General features: G+C 45.3%; 5 protein-coding genes across 5 annotated transcripts; 4 read left to right on the top strand and 1 right to left on the bottom strand.

Moving 5' to 3' along the window:
* Positions 1-1,623: 1,623 nt before the first annotated feature.
* On the bottom strand, positions 1,624-17,056 carry LOC131209521 (adenylate cyclase type 10-like). The gene is given in 21 exon segments (XM_058202607.1): positions 1,624-1,851; positions 1,956-2,718; positions 2,779-2,917; positions 2,987-3,267; positions 3,336-3,496; positions 3,575-3,843; positions 3,910-3,934; positions 4,010-4,139; positions 4,207-4,360; positions 4,431-4,571; positions 4,732-5,234; positions 6,484-6,752; positions 7,171-7,413; positions 7,451-7,793; positions 7,856-8,287; positions 8,349-8,568; positions 8,631-8,825; positions 8,899-9,324; positions 16,583-16,814; positions 16,887-16,981; positions 17,044-17,056. Coding segments are annotated over 21 exon segments (5,262 nt in total).
* Positions 10,915-13,033, top strand: LOC131209523 (juvenile hormone epoxide hydrolase 2-like). The gene is made up of 3 exons (XM_058202609.1): positions 10,915-11,015; positions 11,476-12,254; positions 12,328-13,033. Exons 2-3 carry the CDS (start codon positions 11,504-11,506, stop codon positions 12,954-12,956), a joined length of 1,380 nt encoding a protein of 459 aa, XP_058058592.1. The 5' UTR covers positions 10,915-11,015; positions 11,476-11,503; the 3' UTR covers positions 12,957-13,033.
* Positions 13,359-14,963, top strand: LOC131209522 (juvenile hormone epoxide hydrolase 1-like). Its single transcript, XM_058202608.1, has 2 exons — positions 13,359-14,118; positions 14,192-14,963. Exons 1-2 carry the CDS (start codon positions 13,359-13,361, stop codon positions 14,830-14,832), a joined length of 1,401 nt encoding a protein of 466 aa, XP_058058591.1. The 3' UTR covers positions 14,833-14,963.
* Positions 15,078-16,532, top strand: LOC131209524 (juvenile hormone epoxide hydrolase 1-like). The gene is made up of 2 exons (XM_058202611.1): positions 15,078-15,834; positions 15,901-16,532. The coding sequence occupies exons 1-2, from the start codon at positions 15,078-15,080 to the stop codon at positions 16,530-16,532; spliced, it is 1,389 nt and encodes a 462-aa protein (XP_058058594.1).
* A 381-nt stretch (positions 17,057-17,437) lies between the features above and the next one.
* LOC131209806 (actin-like protein 6B) lies at positions 17,438-19,199 on the top strand. Its single transcript, XM_058202948.1, has 4 exons — positions 17,438-17,738; positions 17,804-17,937; positions 18,005-18,226; positions 18,292-19,199. Exons 1-4 carry the CDS (start codon positions 17,540-17,542, stop codon positions 19,003-19,005), a joined length of 1,269 nt encoding a protein of 422 aa, XP_058058931.1. The 5' UTR covers positions 17,438-17,539; the 3' UTR covers positions 19,006-19,199.
* Positions 19,200-20,110: the final 911 nt, after the last annotated feature.

Here is a 20,110-nt window from a genome sequence, read left to right as displayed (position 1 = left end):
CCAAGTATCGAATCAACTACTTCGAACGGAGTCGCTTGGTTACATCGGTGTCCATGCCGCATTCGCGCTTTGGAGGCACGGTTTGTGATGCACTTCGCTGGTTCACATTGGGAGCGAACAACAACTCTTCCGCAAACAATGCGCAACTTTCTCGCGGTCCAAAAGGGCCATCGCTTAGCTGGTCACTGGCGGCAACGATGGCGGCGTGCGTAGGGTAGCTGATTCGAAAATCCTTGAATCGTGATCAGGCAACGACGCATTTAAATAAATAAATAACGATGTAGCCCGCGTGCACACGCGTACTTCCTTCCGTTTTAATTTTCTGTTTTTTTTCTTTTTCCAGCTTCGTCAGAATTGCCCTTGGAATACTGAATTGGAGCGTTTGTGCCTGTGTCCACTTCACCATCGCCAATCGACGCCATATTAGACGTGTGCCCACTTCGCACATGCACCCCATTTCTGTATCAAATGTTTATGTCACATGGACTCAGTTTTTTCGCTGTTCTTCTGTTTTAGCTCTACCATGTCAAACGTTCTACACAGCTAAACTTAACGAAAGAGTTTATTTTTTTTAATAAACTGCAACTATCAACTTTAGGATTAACAGTGCGAGGTACACTAGATCCATGTCGCCGAAAAAATCCAAACGCCATATTCGTATTGATTCTATTGGAAGTACATTTGCCCTGACGTTGTACATACAGCAGGTAGTACAGACTAGGACGGCTGCGTCGAAACGGGTTGGCTCCACGAGATCCTCCAGCTCACCGAACAGTGAGCCATCTTCTCCCCTGTTTCCCTTCCGGACCATTCCTAGAGATGACCGGGAATGGGGGCCACTTTACAATTTTCAAAGTCAATATATACGCACTTCAACGCACTACGGTTCGAAACGAGCTGCGTGTTGTATAGATAATGCGTGCAGGCGAGGAAGGAATGTCGCGACAGAAAGACTCCTGCGTAGTGGCGCATGCGATCGCTTATGAAGCGTGGAAGGTAGCTAAGGCATGCCGAAAAAGAAGAACTGAGTCAAACGATGAATCTAGTTAACTTTAAGCTATCTTACTACCGGCTGCATGGCAACAGAGGCTCGGAAGTGTATGTTGTGCCAATGATCATGAGAATGATGATGATGATCGTAATTTGTTAGACCAAGTAAGTGTAATTACGTAAGACTGTATTATAAAATTCATGCAATTTACTGAGAAGGATCGGGTCTCTATAAATACCCGACCGTTGACGAATGACGTGATCGATGCTAAGTCACGCAATTCGATTTTGGGAATCGGGACAGAGTCCACACTCGGAAACCGTTAGCAACCGTGCCCGCCGGCATATCACCAGGTTTGAAACTGAAAAGTTTGGTTGATTTTATCCCAGTCGTCCGATTCAAATTAGGCTCGCCATCAGCATACACCATACGCATTGATAAAAATTCAAATTATTCTCCACAGCATTCTGCAAACACACCCACAGACGTTCGTCCAACGCTTCTTCCGTTTCACGTACACATACAGCGGCCACACGGGGCTCGGGGGAAGAAGCTAGGAAGGAAGCTCGAGCGGGCGATCGGCTTTCGGTGTGTGAGCATGAGCATCTTCCGGACACCGATTGCTTATTCATTCAGCGGAACCGAGCTCTTGGCAATGGCATTGAATAAGGATAGATTCTTTCGTGATTCAATATACAGCTGGCATAATCGTACAGCTGCTCGCTGCTACTGCCACCGTCCAGCGTGCTGGCAGCGAAACTTTGTCGGTGGTTGGCATGATCGTTATAATTTCGACCACTTCCGGCAGCGTGATCCAACCAGAACGCCTCCAGGGCCATCGGTAGCTCGCGGTGCCAAAACTGTAACGAACGTAAGTCGCGGTTAGAGTGGCTTGTGGAACGAGCTACACTACTGACATGGAAAGCGTCAACAACAACAATGCTCCGAAAAGTGTGTCGCAAACCTTCGCCGTGTGGTGGATGTGTTCGTAGCACAGATGGTCGTTCTGCTGGCTGGCACGCTTCGCGGCATCCGTCAGCTGTCTACGCACGGTCGTCTTGGGGGCCACTACTTGACGGTAGTAGATGCGCATCAGCTCGTACTTAGCGCCATGGTTCCGACTGATGCGGAGTGCTTGCTCGATGCTCTCTTGCAGGTCCTCGATGTTGCTGCGCACGCGCCCAATCATCACCGTGTTGCGGGTTTCGATGTGGTAGATCAATGTCAGTATCATGCCCTCGAGGATGCGGATGGCCGTGTGTACGTTGATGGTGGAATCGTGGGCTGTTAGCGCGAAGTATTCCTGCAGCAACGCGAGCCAGTTATCGGCCGCCACCCACGCGCCATATCGGACGCACCAGAGCCACAGATTCGCAAATAGCCGAGCGCTGGCCAGGTGGTCCTGCTGGGCGACGAAGCAATCGCGGTTCTGAAAGTAGAAGCTTTCGCACCGCCGGTAAGATTCAATGCAGCAGCTCGTGTCGAGCAGGATGTCGAGGCACAGCGCATAGTACCAGATGTTCCCGGCGCGGTACTGATAGTGCTCGGTAAGTCGCTGTAGGCAGGCGAGTGTGTGCACCGTGTCGGAGATTCGGCAGTGGGACAGCAGCAGCTCGCACAGAATGGGAATGATTTGCCACTCGCTGGACTGATGCTGCAGTTTGTCATTGATCTGCAGCATTACCTTTCCGATCTCGATCGAGAGCTGCTTTTTCGATTTCAACGTTCTGCGGAACACACAACAGAACTATAAATTTAAAGCTACCGACGGAAGTGATACTACTTACTGGCACAGAAAAATAGCCGAATAGAAGCGTACCACGGCGTCCAGGTAGTCAGCGTCAACGGGCGATTGGTTCTCGGCCACGATTTGCAACGAGCGCTCCTGCATCCAAGCGATACTTTCGGAAAGCCCAATATGATACGCTGCGGCATGAACGAAAAGATTCCTACTGTTATCCACGTCCTTACCAATGACTCGATCCCACACTGTACCGGTGTGAAAGAAGTTGGCAAACGCATTCACCATGGTGGCGTTACGTTTTCGATGCTGCAGTGCATGCTTCAGACCCCAGATAGCTGCCAATGCTGCCCCATCCCAGTCACAGAGCTTCGTTAGCAGTTTGTGCATCTCGTTGAAGCAGGTAGCGATTTGTGACACGATCAGGCAATAGAATAGACCTCTTCTTGCTTCTGGGTTCCTCTCGTTATTATCCCGATGCAGTTGTCGTTTTACCTTGCTTAGCAGCCAAACGGTTTTGAGGCGTGTCTTGGCACTGAAAAATCACGAAAAACAGTTCTAAGATACGGCTAACCTTACCAGTAAGTTTCCGAGCTAGTGTACCGGCTGTGGGGGAATCGCATACCCATCGTTAGGGCCGCACGGTAATATATCTCGCCGGCACGTTCGTACTGTTCGAGAGAATGTTTTGCTTTTCCTAGTAATGTGTACATTCGGCCTTTCAGGTATGTCACTAGGGCAATGTTTTTGGGAGTGTCGATTTGCTGCAATAGAACCAGACATCAATTTATGTGTTATCATTTATGTGGATCATTTGATCGTGTTTCGATCAGGGTACGCACCACCATCAGTCGCTCTGTTTCGTGCAGTATGGAAATTGCCTTTGGGATGTTGGAAATTTTGATACATATACGGGCCCACTCTATTCTGGCCTCCACGCATTTCTCCATCAACCCAGCGCCCTTGCTATGAAGGGCTATTTCGCTAAACATGCGATAAAGAATCATGTCGCAGCTACACGCAACAAAGCTGTACGCACCGTAACTGAGGACCGGCACCTGCCTGGTAACGCTCCGACGTTGTCTCAGACATCTCAACAGCACATACGAATCTGTAAAATATGTATTGGTTTTTATTTTCATTCTGCACCAGGTTTCAGTTACCAGAAGAGACTTACAGCGGGAGGAGTGTAACGAAAGGCGCTAGGGAGATAAAAATGAGGAATTTAAATCGAATTGTTTCATACTACTATAATTAACATAAATATGTTTTCTTACGCTTCTAGTTTCACCCGACAAGGAATCAAAGGCCTCACTGTCCAGCGTACTTCGACACCCGCTCTGCACCTCGAATGTCTCCTCGCTCGTCATCAAATTTCTAAACGGTCGCGCACCACACGCGTTACATCTGGAATCAAAACATGGCGGCTTACAAAGGAATGTCTTCGTAGTGTTCTTAATAAAATATTGAATACTTTTTCGTTTCAGCTTCAATAAATATCAGCACATTGGTGTGGTACTGCATCTTTTGCTCCTCCGTCACTAAATTGCAGACCGTACGATGGAACGTGCTAGAATTGAACTTGGAATAACCACAGACGGCATATTTCGGTAGGTCCTTGCATGATCCTGGAGGAAAAGGCGTTTTTTTTTTGCTGTAGATATATTCTGCATATTTGACCTAGATTGGGATACGCACGATCGATTTCTAATGCCTTACAGGCACATTCGCCGCGGCGCATTTTCTCGCTATCAACATTGGTCTGCGCCAGACGGAATTCTTCGCTAAAGTCTCCTATCGCACACGAAAGTATTTGAAGGTCAAACAGTTTTTTCGTCGCTATCAGAAACACACCGGAAGAGACTTTTGAAAGACAAATAAAGCGTCTGTCTGCTGTGCTGCATTTGTCTGCAGGCTCAGACAAATTCCAAGTAGCTCTACAATATATTCTAAATAAACACGAAACGCAATACTGAAAAGGTGATTATATTATACTTACCGATGGCTACATCCCATTCACTCTCGGTGGCCATCGTGTGCATGAGTGAAGCACGCAAAAACTTTCGGCCCAAAAAAGCGGCACATTTGCATACGAGCTGTTCGAAGGCGGATAGTGAGTCGTACAGCATCAGATGGAAAGCTTCCAGGTTCTCGGATTCGTAGAAACTTTTGACGTCGATCTGCCCAGCTAGACAGGCAACATCAACGATTTTGTTAAACAGTGCTGGTAGCTCTTCCTGCTTGTCTGAGTTCACGATTGATTCGGTTTCGGCGTACGAAGATTCGAATAGTTTCCAGTCAGACAGACTTTGACGTAGCGAGGAACTGGAACACATTTTACCACCTTCCCTATGTAAGAAGGACGATTCACAGAAAACGTAGCCTTCCTGCTGGGCCTCACAGTAACCCATGCGGTTGACAAGCAGAATTCCACTCTGCCGTAGGCATAGTAGAAAAGTGTTGATCCACCCAGGATTACCACTGCTCATGGTGTGGAGAAACCTGCAGAGAAACAATTAGCAATGTCCACGTTCAATATCTTATCTATCAAGTCAAACGATGTGTCATATGTTTCTCCATAAGATAAGGCACCAAGTACCCGATGAATAAGAATCCATAAAATATGTTAAACTGAATTCAAACTGATGTGCCCATTACCGTCGATTTCCATTTTCATAGACGGTTGATGCACGAGGAAGTGCTGAACTCTGTTCTATTCTGCAAGAAAGTTGTGCAATAATCCCCCACTGTCGTGGTAATACGCAAACGTAATTTTACATGTCTTTTTTCACGCAAACAGGCTGAGGGGATCCATAAACATAAATGATTACTTTCCGCAACGTAGCATTTGCATGTCTTTTGCAACGCTCATCGTTATTCAATAAACTACCTGCTTTCAGCACGCTCGTCCCGTTAGTTATGCATTTTAAGTTCATCTATTTTACGCTAAGCTGTCCCGTTATTGTTACATATGATGCACATCTATGTAACAGTAACATAACACTAGCTTCCCATAGTAAGTCTAATGGACTCGCGTTATGACTAAGCCCTGTGCTGTAAGCAAGGGCGCTTGCGTAGCGTGCGATCGTTTGTTAGCACCCGAAACGATGTCATACCGTAAGGACTGTGTTCATTTGGGTTGCTAATTGATTCGTCCACGTTCCCCCAGCAGCGGCCCATGGATTGACAGTCCCTAACATCCGCAGAATAATATATGTTATTATAAGGCAGGCCGGCCAAGCGAAACCATCACGTGTGGCGGATTACTTCGCTGATCCAGAAATGGCGATGAGAATGAAATCAAACATTGGCGGAATTTATTACACGTGATGCAACGCAACCAAACCCGCTTAACACTGCTACCGCCGAGCGGTCTTGGCCGGCAACAAAGACTCCATCCACCCACATCGTTATCAAGACCAGGACACCTGATCCTGGCAGAGCATATAAGAGGAATACTGGAATTGTAAAGGAATATTCTATATAACCTCAGCTTCGACTGTCTAGACAGGAGATGTGAGCGAAATAGTTTCCTCAGACTGTGGCAGACCTGGTGGCTACTAGCAGCCCAACGCGAATCTCCTCAATAATGTCGTTGTTAGTGCGTTGTTAGTTACCATTGACCCGAGATAGCTCGAGACGACTTCCATCGACCTGTCACCTATTAGTACATCCCCTAAACGTATCCTCTTTTACCTCTCGTTGTCTATGCTATCATATCACCAAACCCACAGATATCCATAAAATGTACCGTTCCAGATCCAGTGGGATTGCATTAACATTCAGAAATTGACAAGCAATCGCTTTATGCAGCAGCGTCTCGATCGGGGGAAGTTTAACTTGACAGACGTGGGGGATGTCGAAGATTCGCGCACGATGGTTGCTCATCCGTTTCTGGTAGCCTATCGCTAGAACCGTAATAATTTGCGGCATTTGCCACATGATTTCCAGTAAATCGAACGAATCATCGTCAATAAATTCGGCATCGTCTATTATGAGCACCCACAGGTTCTGGAACGTCTGAAAAAATAATAATACTTCATACAATCAGGATAAATGGCATAAATGTTTTAGATAAAATAGTTTCAATATTAGTTCTTGGGTTACTACTGGGGGATACTTCGTATAGTGCCACGCAGATTGCATAGCTTAGGCGTTTAAATACCTTGAAATATCGAAAGATGATTATTTATTGTACTTGAACGCGCGTGAACGGTGAATTGAATCAAAACACATGCAAAGAAACTAAAAAAAGTAGAAAAAGGTCTGAAGATTCTTTTCAAACCAAATTTGTCCATCAAATTCCCATGCCAATGGAGCAAAACTCGGCTAAGATTTGGTTTGCAGCAATCAAGGCGCATTTTGAACACTTTTTATAGTATGTATGTTGATCCTTTTTTTAGTACATAAAAAAAAGAAAAATATGCATTTTACATACCTTTTGACAGAGACGTTCGAACAGTTCTTTTCTCTTCAGCCTCCTCTCTTCGTAACTAAGGTTTCTCGTGGAATCCGTTTCTGCAAATTTGGTACCTACAAGCTCATTCAGCAACGATAAATGTTCTTCTACCGTTTGGTCGCGCAAGTACTGCTTGATTCGGGTTTGTCTCGTAATTGTCGTTATTGCGTCCGTGAATCCAAGTGGACGCGATATGCATAAGCTGGCGGCTGAAAATGGCACCTTGGAATGAAAATGGGAAAATGGAATGTTATGTTACATGCGTCAAAAGTAACAAAAAAACCTCTCTATTTGGCTATGCCTTTCAATTTACCTTTGCGTCCTTTAAGTGCAATGAAAAACATAGCGAACTTATAAGCTTGTTTCGTAAGGCAATGTAAAAGAATTCGTTCACTAAACGAGTTTTTCCCATCTGCGCCTTGCCGCGTATCAGCAAACAGTTCTGAACCCATTGTCCGGTGGGAAAGTCTGGCGCTACTCCTTGGGCCGTTTGCTGCGAAAGTGCAACGGCGTCGTCAATCATTTCCTGAAACAACTCCACAAATTGATCTCTGTCTACAAGCGGATAGTTGTACACCGTCGGTTTCAGCAGCTCCCTTTCCCTGTGAGGTGGAATATACTTTCAGATAAGTGAAAAAGTCAGTCCATTGCCTCTGCTTCGTACTCAACAAATTCGCGAAATTCGTAAATCGGCCCAACATTGTGCAATCCTTTCAGCTGAATTGCGTCCTGCAGCGTGAAGTGTGCTGGATCCATTTTGCTCATCATGAAAGTGCTCTTGTCGCAGGTCACCTTGTGTGGATAGGCCATCATCAAACGGGCCGCCTTATTCACGTCAACTCCGATCGCCGAGTATTCTCGACGAACTGTGTGGCCTACTACACCACAGTAAGCAATGCCGGTAGTAACACCGATCGAGGCGGAAATGACCGAAGGATGGCGCGAGTATGTTCCCTGAATCTCTGCTGCACAGTGCAGTGCAATTTGGCTGTCCATTTCATGTTTCAATCCTCGAAGGCCGAATATTATTAGAAACATCACATCTTTGTCGAACAGCGAAATTTTGTTCACAATGCCTTCGTAACCTTCCACGATTCTGAAGCAGAATGAATGAGCTTACATCAACATTTCCACTATCTGGTTAGAATAAGACTTACTTGCAAATGGAGATAAACATACTGTTAATTTCGGTTATCAACTCAATCATATCTCTCGGTTTGAGCACTATGTTTAAGAACACACTAACGATTTGACGCATTTCGGTCAGTAGCTCCAGCGGCTCGTTGTTTTCGACGGCGTTTAGAACAGGCTTGATCAAAAACTTTTGCAACGATGCACAGACAAACCGAGTGGTCACATGCATCAAACGTGGACGAACTGGAAAAAAGAAAAACAGTGGCATTCACTGTCGCTCCATTTCGTTTCAAACCTCCACATACTGGCTAGCATTTCACTGTCAATTTTGATCGTATCGTCCAGTGTTAAGGATTCTTCACTGTCTTGGTCCGCCGTAATTTCCGCAAAATTTAGTCTCTTCCTCGAACGCCAGTAGCTAGTAAAACCTTTGATTCTCAAATGCGTTCTGTCGGCACACGGTTCCCAAATATATTCGTTTTCATGAATGTAACTCCAAGCTGGAAAAGGTAGAAAAAGCAGTACTTCACCACGTGTCTTGACGAGGAAACCAAAAATGGTCCCAAATCTCACCATAATAGGTCACAATGATATCTCCGGCTTCCGCTGTTCTTTCCGCTAGCTTCACTTTCCACACCGGCTGACCGACGACAATGTAGTGAGAAAAAGAGTCACTGCCGATCAGACAAAAGTGAACTTCCCCAGCAGAAATCGCTATCTTGATGCGCAACGTAACTCCAACATCTGTTTCATAGCGGCCATAACCTATCTGGATGATGATTGCCGTGTCAATTGCGCGATGGACGGCGTCCGGCAGTGACACGAAAGAAGTTGCTTTGAACAAAACTAGTATGGCATCGCCAGAAAATTTGACAATGTCCCCGCCGTGACCGAGAATCTCTTGCACTACGCCGCCGAGATAGGTGTTGAGTACTTGTGACAGCTTAGAAGCGCCTCCATTTTCGGGTTTGCTGTACAATTCCGACAAATCTGTAAATCCTACAACATTGAAACAATTAATTAACGTCGCTTTTAAACCACTATGAGAATTGATATGAAAACAATGTCAATATCTATATCTTGTAGTATCTTGTATCTTGTATCTTGTTGCTCATGTGGTCGCAAGTGTTAACAAAGCTCTACAACAAAATAAAGCACTTTTTTGTTTCTCACTCTTGGAGGCCGCTGCTCTTCGAGGCGGGAAGCTATTGCTACTTATGCATGTTGTCTAATGAACGAACTATCGGGTGTTATGTAAAGAGCATAACGATCGTCGCTCGAGCGACGTGATCCCGTTTATGCTGAGTCCAATGTTTATGCTAATGCCGTTTAGTGCACTTCACCCAGAAGATGCAGATCGGATGGTTCAAGTGTTCGCGCTGCTACACTGTTTCACGGTTCTACCTTCTCCACAGATACATTGCCCCTCTTAACTTAACCTGGGGCAACATTGTTTGAAGTATCTTAGTTGAAACAATCCTGTTATTCTCGTGATGTGCAGGTTTCCCACGACGACTAAACACGCAACTGACACCGACCCACATCGATTAATCTGCTTTGTGGAACTGAATTTGAGCAGTCGCAGATGCTCACTATTCCAAACAACAAACAATAGTAATATAATTTTGCCAATTAACATTTCATTCAAATGCAAATTTTAGCTCATATTTGTGTTGATAGCGTGGTTTTGGGTTCATAACAAACAACTGATTCAATCAGAGTCGAAATATGAATTAGTGGTAGCAGAAGGAGTTACTATCACGTCCTTAACAGTTGTAAAAGTTTAATTCTTTTGTACATTTACACTCAACAAAGCGGTTTTAAATACTTCTCCTGAACAATTGCGATTTCTGACTTCATGGGGGATTTCACATTCCACAACATTGAAACGGTAATTAAATTATGAGCCAAACGTGCCCCGCAGCAGAAAATTGTACGAATTGCGTGACGCACTGTTCCCCGATCATCGGATCATCGCGAGATAGGTGATTGCTAAGCCGTGCGCGCCGGTGTGATTCGTGTATAAATGTGTTTGTGGAACTCATAGTTGTGATTGAGGCTAATTTTGATTAAAAGTTTTTTTTTAATATCTGGCTCTTTTTAAATACTACGAAAACATGCGATTATGCAACATAGTACATGAAAATTCATGTTAAATAGAAGCCTTGACTGAATTCCCATCCATCATTGCCGATCATTGATAAATGCGAAGAAGTATTGGTGTGATGCCGGTACGCGAGATGGATTCTGTTTACGGCAGACGGATCGTAAAGTGACCTGAAACGCTGCGGCATTCATTTTTTTTAAATTGTCCAACATTTTTCTTGATCAAATTATAATACTCCACTTTTGTAAGAAAACTTGATTTAAAGACAATAAAGTTTCAAATGTTTGTATACTAGAGTATAGTTATTTAAATTCTAACAGTGAGCTATTTCATATAGCAACTTTGGCGAAGGCTTTGAGTGTTTGCATATTAATGTTTTCAATGTTTCGAAAATGGTAAAACATATGATGCGGACATATGCACACGGAAGGTCACTTTGAGGTCTACCCTCTGTTCACGGTCGTTTAACCGGCATACAAATACGCGGGCATTCCGGCATTCCGTTTCAGCTGTTGCAAGAGGTTAAGCGATTTTGGTGGCAAAAAGCGTTCAGCGTCGACGGGACATCTTGGCATTTTACACTGTAAGTAAACACTTGTACCGTACAACCTTAATTCATTCATGAAACAACGGGTTGCAGCAAAAAAACGATCGAAGAACTCCCTGGTGACACTGTAACTATACGACCGCTTTGAGATTCTGCGTTTTAACACAAGCCGTAGTTGCTGCGTCATGCATGGGAAACGTTACCTCAAATTAAGCCATTCTCGATTGTGCGATTTTCGATTTTACGCGGACACATAAAACTTAGGCGTTTCGGAGCCCAACAGTTGTTACATAATTGTTACCGTTGGCCATGACCATGGTGCGACCCAGCATGCACTTTGTACAGCAGTGTCATTCTGATAATTACCGCTATTATCATGCCAAATTTTGGTTGAGGGTCATGATCGTCGTTTTTAATAGATAAAAATGGCTTATCAGACGCAAAACCGACAATCGGTTTATAGAATTTCGCGTGTCTAATTTCGTGTTTATTTCAGCACCGTTCATATTCTAGCCGTCAAAGGAATGGGTTTTCTGGGGCGTGCCCTTCTTATAGTGGCTACTCTGGTGGTGGCCGTGTCGTTTAAGCACTTTCGAGATCTAACGAGTCCACAACCGATACCGGAGATTAACCTGAAGCAGTACTGGGGTCCCGGAGATGTGAAACAGTATCGCGAAGATGCTTCGATTAAACCGTTTAAGGTTAGCTACGGGGCCGAAGTGATTGAAAAGCTACGCACCAAACTGAGCGACATACCGGCTCTGACGCCGCCCCTGGAGGGAACCGCGTTCGAGTATGGCTTCAACAGCAAGCGGCTGAAGGAGATCATCAAGTACTGGCACACAACCTACCTCGGAAAGTGGAGCGAACGCGAGCAGTTCCTCAATCAGTTCCCGCACTTTAAAACCCAAATCCAGGGTTTGGACATTCACTTTTTGCACGTGAAACCGAAAGTGGCTAATAACGTAAAAGTTTTGCCGCTTCTGCTGCTGCACGGATGGCCCGGATCGGTGCGAGAATTTTATGATATCATTCCAAAGCTAACCACCAAATCGGACGACAAGGACTTTGTGTTCGAAGTGATTGTGCCGAGCCTTCCCGGCTACGCTTGGTCGCAGGGCAGTTCGAAGACGGGTCTCAGTCCCTCGCAGATTGCTGTCGTCATGAAAAACCTGATGACACGCGTTGGCTTCCAGAAGTTTTATATCCAGGGCGGAGATTGGGGATCACTGATCGGTAACTTAATGGCTACCCTGTTCCAATCGGATGTTCTCGGTAAGAGATATGAAAAGTCGATTGCTATTCATGATATCAAAGAAAGATTTTCATCAACTAACGGCTTTTTCAGGTGTCCATCTTAACATGTGCTCGGTACAGACACCTCTCTCGTACCCAAAAACGTTCCTTGCCGGCCTAAAGCCTAACTGGTTCGTCGAAGAGCAGTACATTGATTACTACTTTCCGTTCGGAAGCAAGTTCGTCGGCATTCTGGAAGAATCCGGTTATATGCACATCCAGGCCACGAAGCCGGACACCATTGGCACGGCGCTGCTCGGCAACCCGATTGGATTGGCCGCTTACATTCTCGAGAAGTTCTCAACCTGGACCAATCCAGCCTATCGCAACCTGCCAGATGGAGGACTGGAAAAGTACTTTACGCTGGACTCGCTACTCGATAACGTGATGATTTACTACCTTACGGATTCGATCACAACGTCCCAGCGCATTTACGCGGAAGCGTTCACGAAGGCTGAGTTTGGCCGCAATCTGGATCGCATTCCAACGGTTGTGCCAGCAGCGTGCGCCAAGTTTCGCCACGAACTGCTTCAACAGGTCGATTGGGTGTTGAAAGATCACTTCACCAATCTGGTACAGAGCAACCATTTCGATGATGGGGGACACTTTGCAGCCATGCAGCTGCCGAATGTGTTGTACAAGGATTTCGTACAGTTCATCACTAAACTGCAACGCCTCTAAGGTCGAAGAAAAGCTGGTGGTGGCAATGTGGAGCCATTTCTGACTGTTCGACAATCAGCAAATGATCGAAATAAAAATGTGGATTATTTTGGAATCGTTTGCTTGAGTACCTTATGAGAGGCGTCGCTGGACAAATACAGTCCCACATATACACGTTCGAGCAGGCAGGGCGAACTGATAAAGATATTTGATAAAAGCCGTAGTTTACTGACACAGCTTTGGGCAAACTGCACCGCAAAATCGCTTCGTCCACAAATACATCAATCATGTTTGATTGGACGCGATGGACCCAGCGCCAGGAGTGATGCATGACACAGCACTATTATCTATTTCGGTGAGCATTGGACGATTCACAGCTGGATTGTGCGATTGTCCGCATACTGCAGTTAGTATGCGATCATCATGGGTCTTGCTCGTCAGTTCCTGGTGCTGTTCGTTGCTTGCTGTAGTTTGTGGTGTTACACACTTTACTGCGATCTTACCAAACCGTTACCGGTGCCTCAACTGAATCTCGACGAATACTGGGGACCAGGGGAAGCCGCCAAGTACCGAGAAGACACGCAGATTCGCCCTTTCGATGTGTCTTACAACGCTAGTGTTTTGCTCACTTTGCGTCGGAAACTGAATGACCTTCCCAAACTAACACCACCTCTCGAGGATGCTGGCCCCTTTGAGTATGGCTTCAACAGTGATCGATTGAAAGAAATTTTGCACTACTGGCGGACCAACTACTTGGAGCGGTGGCGCGATCGTGAGCGGTATCTCAATCAATTTCCACATTTTAAAACACAAATTCAAGGACTGGATGTGCATTTCATACACGTTCGCCCTACCGAAGTTCATCCGTCGACGAAAGTTCTTCCCTTACTGCTTCTTCACGGTTGGCCGGGCTCGGTGCGAGAGTTTTATGAACTCATCCCTCGGCTAACGAAACCCTTGGCGGATGAAAGAAATTTTGTGTTCGAAGTCATAGCCCCGAGCCTTCCCGGGTATGGTTGGTCACAGGGTAGCGCCAAGAAAGGACTTGGTGCAAAAAACATTGCAGTAATTATGAAGAACCTCATGGCACGCGTTGGACACAAACGTTTCTACGTTCACGGCGGAGACTGGGGAGCACTTGTTACGGACCTGATGGGAACGTTCTTTCAAGAGGATATTATTGGTATGTCATTGATCTTTCCTATCTCACTATGCTACGTGTATGGTTTAAATACTATTCCCGTTTTTTGGCCCAGGAATGCATCAGAGCGGATGCGGTGTGGCAGGGACGCTGGCAACTGTGAAGACAATAATCGCAAGCTTTGCACCATCTTACTTCATAGAGGAGCAATACATTCCTTTCTACTATCCCTTCGAGACGTACTTCCACGAGATGGTTCTAGAGTCAGGGTACATGCACCTGCAGGCTACGAAACCTGACACCATCGGTACTGTTCTGGTCGGTAATCCCGTTGGATTGGCGGCCTACATACTAGAGAAATTCTCGACGTGGACCAATAAGGAATTTCGAACTCTGACCGACGGTGGCCTCGAGAAGTTCTTCACGCTGGACGCATTGCTGGATAACGTCATGATTTACTATCTGACCGATTCGATAACGACGTCGCAGCGTTTGTACGCGGAAGTGTTTTCTGTAGATGACCTTTTCTCAGGAGAGCTTGGACGGATGACGACCGTAGTGCCGTCCGCCTGCGCTAAATTCAGACACGATCTTTTGCACACAATCGATTGGGCACTGAGAGACCACTATCGGAATTTGATTCAAAGTAATCACTACGAGGATGGAGGACACTTTTCATCCATGCAGTTACCAGAAGTTATGTACAAAGATTTGGTACAATTTGTTGAGAAAGTTGAAATCCTTCGACGTGCATAAAGCGTTGATATCTAACAAAAAATAAGAAAGATTTTAAACCGTTTTCCTTCAAAGTATTGATACCTTTTAAAGTTTAAAACACTGCTTCGAGGGCTCACAAATACAGTTGAGGGTTGCAGCATTTTTTCGCGTCCGCTTGATAAGAAATTGACTTTATCAAAATACCCTTCGTTAATCACGATAAAAGTACGAAAACGTTGCATCAATCCGGCAAGTTCATTAGTTGACTCGTAAGTTGTGTAGCCATGGGTTTGGTGTTTCGTGGCGTGCTCGTTGCCGGTGCGGTTTTCCTATCGTTTGCGTACCGTGCATATCAACAGCTTTCGCTAACGCCACGTGTACCGAAAAATATTGAATTTTTCGAATATTGGGGACCACCTGGTGGTGACCCTTACGGTGATGGTTTAAATGTTGACCCGTTTAATATTTCTTATCCATCCGCCGTGATCGAACGTCTGAGATTGAAGTTAAACGATGTGCCGGAACTAACGCCACCACTGGAGAATACGGCATTCGAGTATGGATTCAATAGCGAAAGACTAGAGGAGATCGTGAAGTACTGGAGGACGGATTATTTGGACCGATGGAGCGAGCGGGAGGCATATTTAAATAAGTTTCAGCACTACAAAACCAAAATCCAAGGGCTTGATATTCACTTCATACGTTCCAAATCGAATGAGGTAAAAAATCCGAAACGGATCGTCCCTCTCCTAATGTTGCACGGATGGCCCGGATCGGTTCGCGAGTTTTACGATATCATCCCTATGTTGGCTGAACTTACTGACGATAAGCAATACGTTTTCGACGTAATTGTGCCTAGCTTACCTGGGTACGGTTGGTCACAGGGAGCAACAAGACCCGGGATGAGTGCGTCTAAAGTAGCAGTTTTGATGAAAAACCTGATGGCCCGATTGGGTTACCGCCGGTTCTACGTTCAAGGTGGTGATTGGGGTGCCATCATTGCAAATCTCATGGCTATTTTGTTCGAGGACGACATTTTAGGTAATAAACTGAAAATTCATTCCAGAATTCATTGAACAAAGTTAAACAAGTTTAATTTTGTCGTAGGTATCCATTCCAACATGTGCAGTGGTAGCGCAAGTCCCTTGACTATTGCAAAGCTTATTCTATCGAGCTTAGTCCCATCGTACTTTGCCGAACAACAGTCATTCGGTCATTTCTATGCGTATTGGGAGAGGATTCCTGAAATGATCCGAGAAAGCGGACATATGCATCTTCATGCTACGAAACCAGATACGATAGGAGTCGCCTTGGAGGACAACCCGATCGGCTTATTGGCGTACATCTTGGAGAAATTCTCAACTTGGACCAACCTAGCGAACCGCAGCCTAAAAGACGGAGGTTTGGAGAAGTATTTCTCGCTGGATGCCTTGTTGGACAACGTGATGATATACTATCTTACGAATTCGATAACAACGTCCCAGCGATTGTATGCAGAAACATTCAATTTGGCAGAGCTCTCAAAACAGTACATAAACATTCCAACCAAGAGTCCGGCGGCGTGTGCCAAGTTTCGATATGAGCTCTTCCATTATCCGGACTGGATACTGAAAGAGCATTTTACCAATCTACTACAGAGTAATCATTACGATGATGGTGGACACTTTGCCGCCATGCAGTTGCCAGATGTTTTGTACAATGATATTGTTCAGTTCGTAAACCGTTTGTATGTTAGATGAGAGTTTTGGACGCGCGTTTTGAGGCGCTAATAAAGAGAATGGTGTCTTACCGGAAACATCAAGGAACATCATTGCGGTCATAAACTGCACTGGTTCGTAACCATCCGGATTGTAAAGGACCTCATCGGGCACCATTGAGCTCACTACTTTAGATTGAAACTCTTGGTTAGATTTGTTAAGCTTTCCGATAATGTTTTCGTAAATATGGGCTGGCATTTGATTCCAAAGGTACTGGTAAAGGAAACTAAATCTCTCGGGAAAATATCGCTTGAGGTTCTTTTTCTGTAATAGTGTTTGATGAGAGTAAACCAGTTTAATAAAGCTAGTTTGGTGTATGTTGCATTTTAACATTACCCCTTTCAAACGATTCCGACATCGCGAGATAAACAGCTCTTTATCCACAGCTTTCTTCAAACGGGCTGAACCATCGTCGACTTTCGAAAGTGGCACTAAAACAACAGAAAGATCATTAGTTTCGTTGGAACACTAACAATAATATTTGGACAGTTACTTAATTCCAACATTTTGCAGGTAATAACGTGTGAATTAAACCGTGAACGTGAGAATTGAGCAAGGCTTGCGAAACGATTACTTCGCAAGTGTTTATTCCCGTGATATTCCAACCACAGATGCTTGATGTTGTTCTCCCGATTTATCGTCTAGCAACTCCAACTCTAACATCACTAAGCGTACCGTTTCGCATGGCATTCTTCTCCAGCGGCCAAACTTTCATTTTTTCTGATCTTTTCCACACTGTTCAGACGATCCAAAAATTCGTCGGGTCACCAACAGTTTATAGCGTTATAGTTTCAGCCATTCGACAGTTGCTATAAATAGGTGCTGTCAATGCTCGAGCAAACCTTTTAGACAACCCTGCCAGCTGTCAAACGACCGAAAAACGACGCGCCGGGTGTTTGTTTGCATTTACGGCGCCAGCGGTTTTCGTTTTTGTGTAACTAATTTGTGGTAATTCTAATTGTAATTTGTTGCATCAACATTTCACTACGATGAGTGCAAGTGGTATGCTATACGGGGGCGATGAGATTGGAGCTCTGGTGTTCGATCCCGGGCACCATTCGTTGCGCGTCGGATACGCTCAGGAGGACACACCGAAGGCCGAGATCCCGGCGGTGGTAGGTGTCGGACCAGCGGATCCTGTGATGAACTCCGATTTGGAGACGAAAGCGGACAACAATATTGGTAGCAGTAAGTTGGCGGAGTTTTCATTCACGTTTATCGTACTTGTGATGACGAATGTTCTTTACCTTCAGCTAATAAGTACTATGTGGACACGACACTGGTAAACGTTGCCCGGCCGAATATGGAAATTCAATCGTACATGAAAGATGGAATGATTGAAAATTGGGACCTTTTCGAAAAAGTGCTTGATCATACGTACGCCAAGGTGAAATGAATGCACCCTAAACCATATACTTGGAGTAGACTTATCCGTATTGTTCTCTCTTTTTAAGGTTGTCCAATCAGAGTCCGTCTACCATCCGGTCCTATTTTCAGAGGCAGCATGGAATGTAAGAAACAATCGTGAACGGTTGACGGAGCTGATGTTTGAAAAGTACAACGTTCCCGCATTCTTTTTGGTAAAAAACGCTGTCCTGGCAGCGTTTGCTAACGGGCGTGCCACTGCGTTGGTGGTGGACAGTGGCGCAACGCATACCTCGGCCGTTCCAGTCCATGTATGTAATACCTTTTTTATCCTCTCCTTTTGGGATGCATTTGAAGTAAGGTAATCCACTTTCAGGAGGGATATGTTCTAAGCCAAGCAGTGGTCAAATCTCCTCTTGGTGGAGACTATCTTTCGCTTCAATGTCGCCACTACCTCGAAGGCCAAAACATCGACCTGTTGCCATCTTACGGTATCGCAGCGAAGGATGTGATTAAGGAGCGCGACACACCGCGCTTCACACCGAAAGTATTGCCGGAAAAGCTGACCGCCTCGTGGCAGCAGTACATGCTAAAGGCGCTGCTGCAAGACTTTCAAATGTCGGTTGTACAGGTGCTAGAAACGCCTTACGACGAACGGACAGCTGCCCAGATACCGGCCGTGCATTACGAGTTCCCGAACGGTTACCACCAAGATTTTGGCCCCGAACGGTTCAAGTTGGCCGAGAGCCTGTTCGATCACACGATGCTGGGGGCGGGACAGCTCGCCTCCACAAGCGTCGGTATGTGTGATGCAGACGTTCGACTTTCATTGTATGGTTCGGTGGTCGTTACGGGTGGTAACTCTCTGCTGCCCGGATTTCCAGAGCGATTGAACCGCGATTTGCAACACCGTGCCCCGTCTAATACGCGGTTGAAGATGATTTCCGCCAACGGATCAGTTGAGAGACGATTCGGGGCATGGATCGGGGGTTCTATTCTGGCCAGCATCGGGACATTCCAACAAATGTGGATCAGTTCGCAGGAATACGATGAATCCGGCAAGAGTCAAGTGGAGCGGAAATGTCCCTAAAAGGGCATGGTGTCGATATGACGGAAACGCAATCGGACAATTCCTGTTTGCGCTTTGAAGATTTAATTTTATGTTGTACTTCTGTAAGCTCTATCAGGTGTGAACTTTTCTAATCTTTCGCTGATTCTTTTCTACGTGACAAGCTAAAGAAGAAAAATAGTAATACAAGCTAAGCTGTAGGTGAGAACAGCAACATGAAAACTGGTTAGTTTGATTCTCTGCTTTCTTACTTACTTTTGCTCATTTGCACCTGGTTTGACTGTAGAATTAAGCTAACCTAGGATGGCGACGTGATTCGTTTTGTAGCTGAACTTTGCCGCGTAAAAGGTTAAAACGGGTTAAACATTCCTTCATCCATGATTTACTTAATCCTGCTGTGGTAAGCCTCAGATTCGTTACACTATCAATGATCTGATAAGCGTTACACGGGCCCGGGATCTTGCCAGAGCCCCGCCGCTACGCAATATGTTAAGTTTTGGGTTTACATTCTCGTGGTAAAAATGTATATGCTATTTAAAGTTCACTGAGACGTTGCAGTATCAGTGCACCGATAGGAAAGACGGAAACGGGTATACTTGTACGAAACTGGTTTGGGTCAGTTAATGTGGTTTATCTGCGATGAATCTGCGACGATTCAGGCTGTGTGCATGTTTTTACTACAATCGTACAGAGTGATAGTAAATTCTACAGATTCTTTGAATGGGTTTTAAGATTACGAAATTGGAACTGGAAACAGATGGCAGATTATCGAACAAATAATATTCGTAATCATTGACTGCTTCCGTTGCAACTAAATCATGTGCTCGAGCTATGCGATCATTCCAGATCCGCTGCCCCAGGTGCCATAGCATTGCCAGTCACTTGTGATCAGATTTCGGGGATGCGCTTGGTAGATTTCCACTCCGGTGTGCCTTCTTCCAAGCGCCGACCCTCTTTGATGCATAATTTTTGGTAATTTTCCATTTCTTATGTTGCCCAGGTAGCGATCCCAAACCCTGGCACTGGCTGTAGAAAGGGAAAGCAGTACAGTCCATTCGAACAGTACCAGACCCGTTTAGGTCATTTATGCTATTTATGCTATTTGTTTTGCCATGGAAATTTTCCG

Source organism: Anopheles bellator, chromosome 2 (assembly GCF_943735745.2).
Source record: "Anopheles bellator chromosome 2, idAnoBellAS_SP24_06.2, whole genome shotgun sequence".
NCBI lineage: Eukaryota > Metazoa > Arthropoda > Insecta > Diptera > Culicidae > Anopheles > Anopheles bellator.
This window is presented reverse-complemented; position numbering and strand designations above follow the sequence as displayed.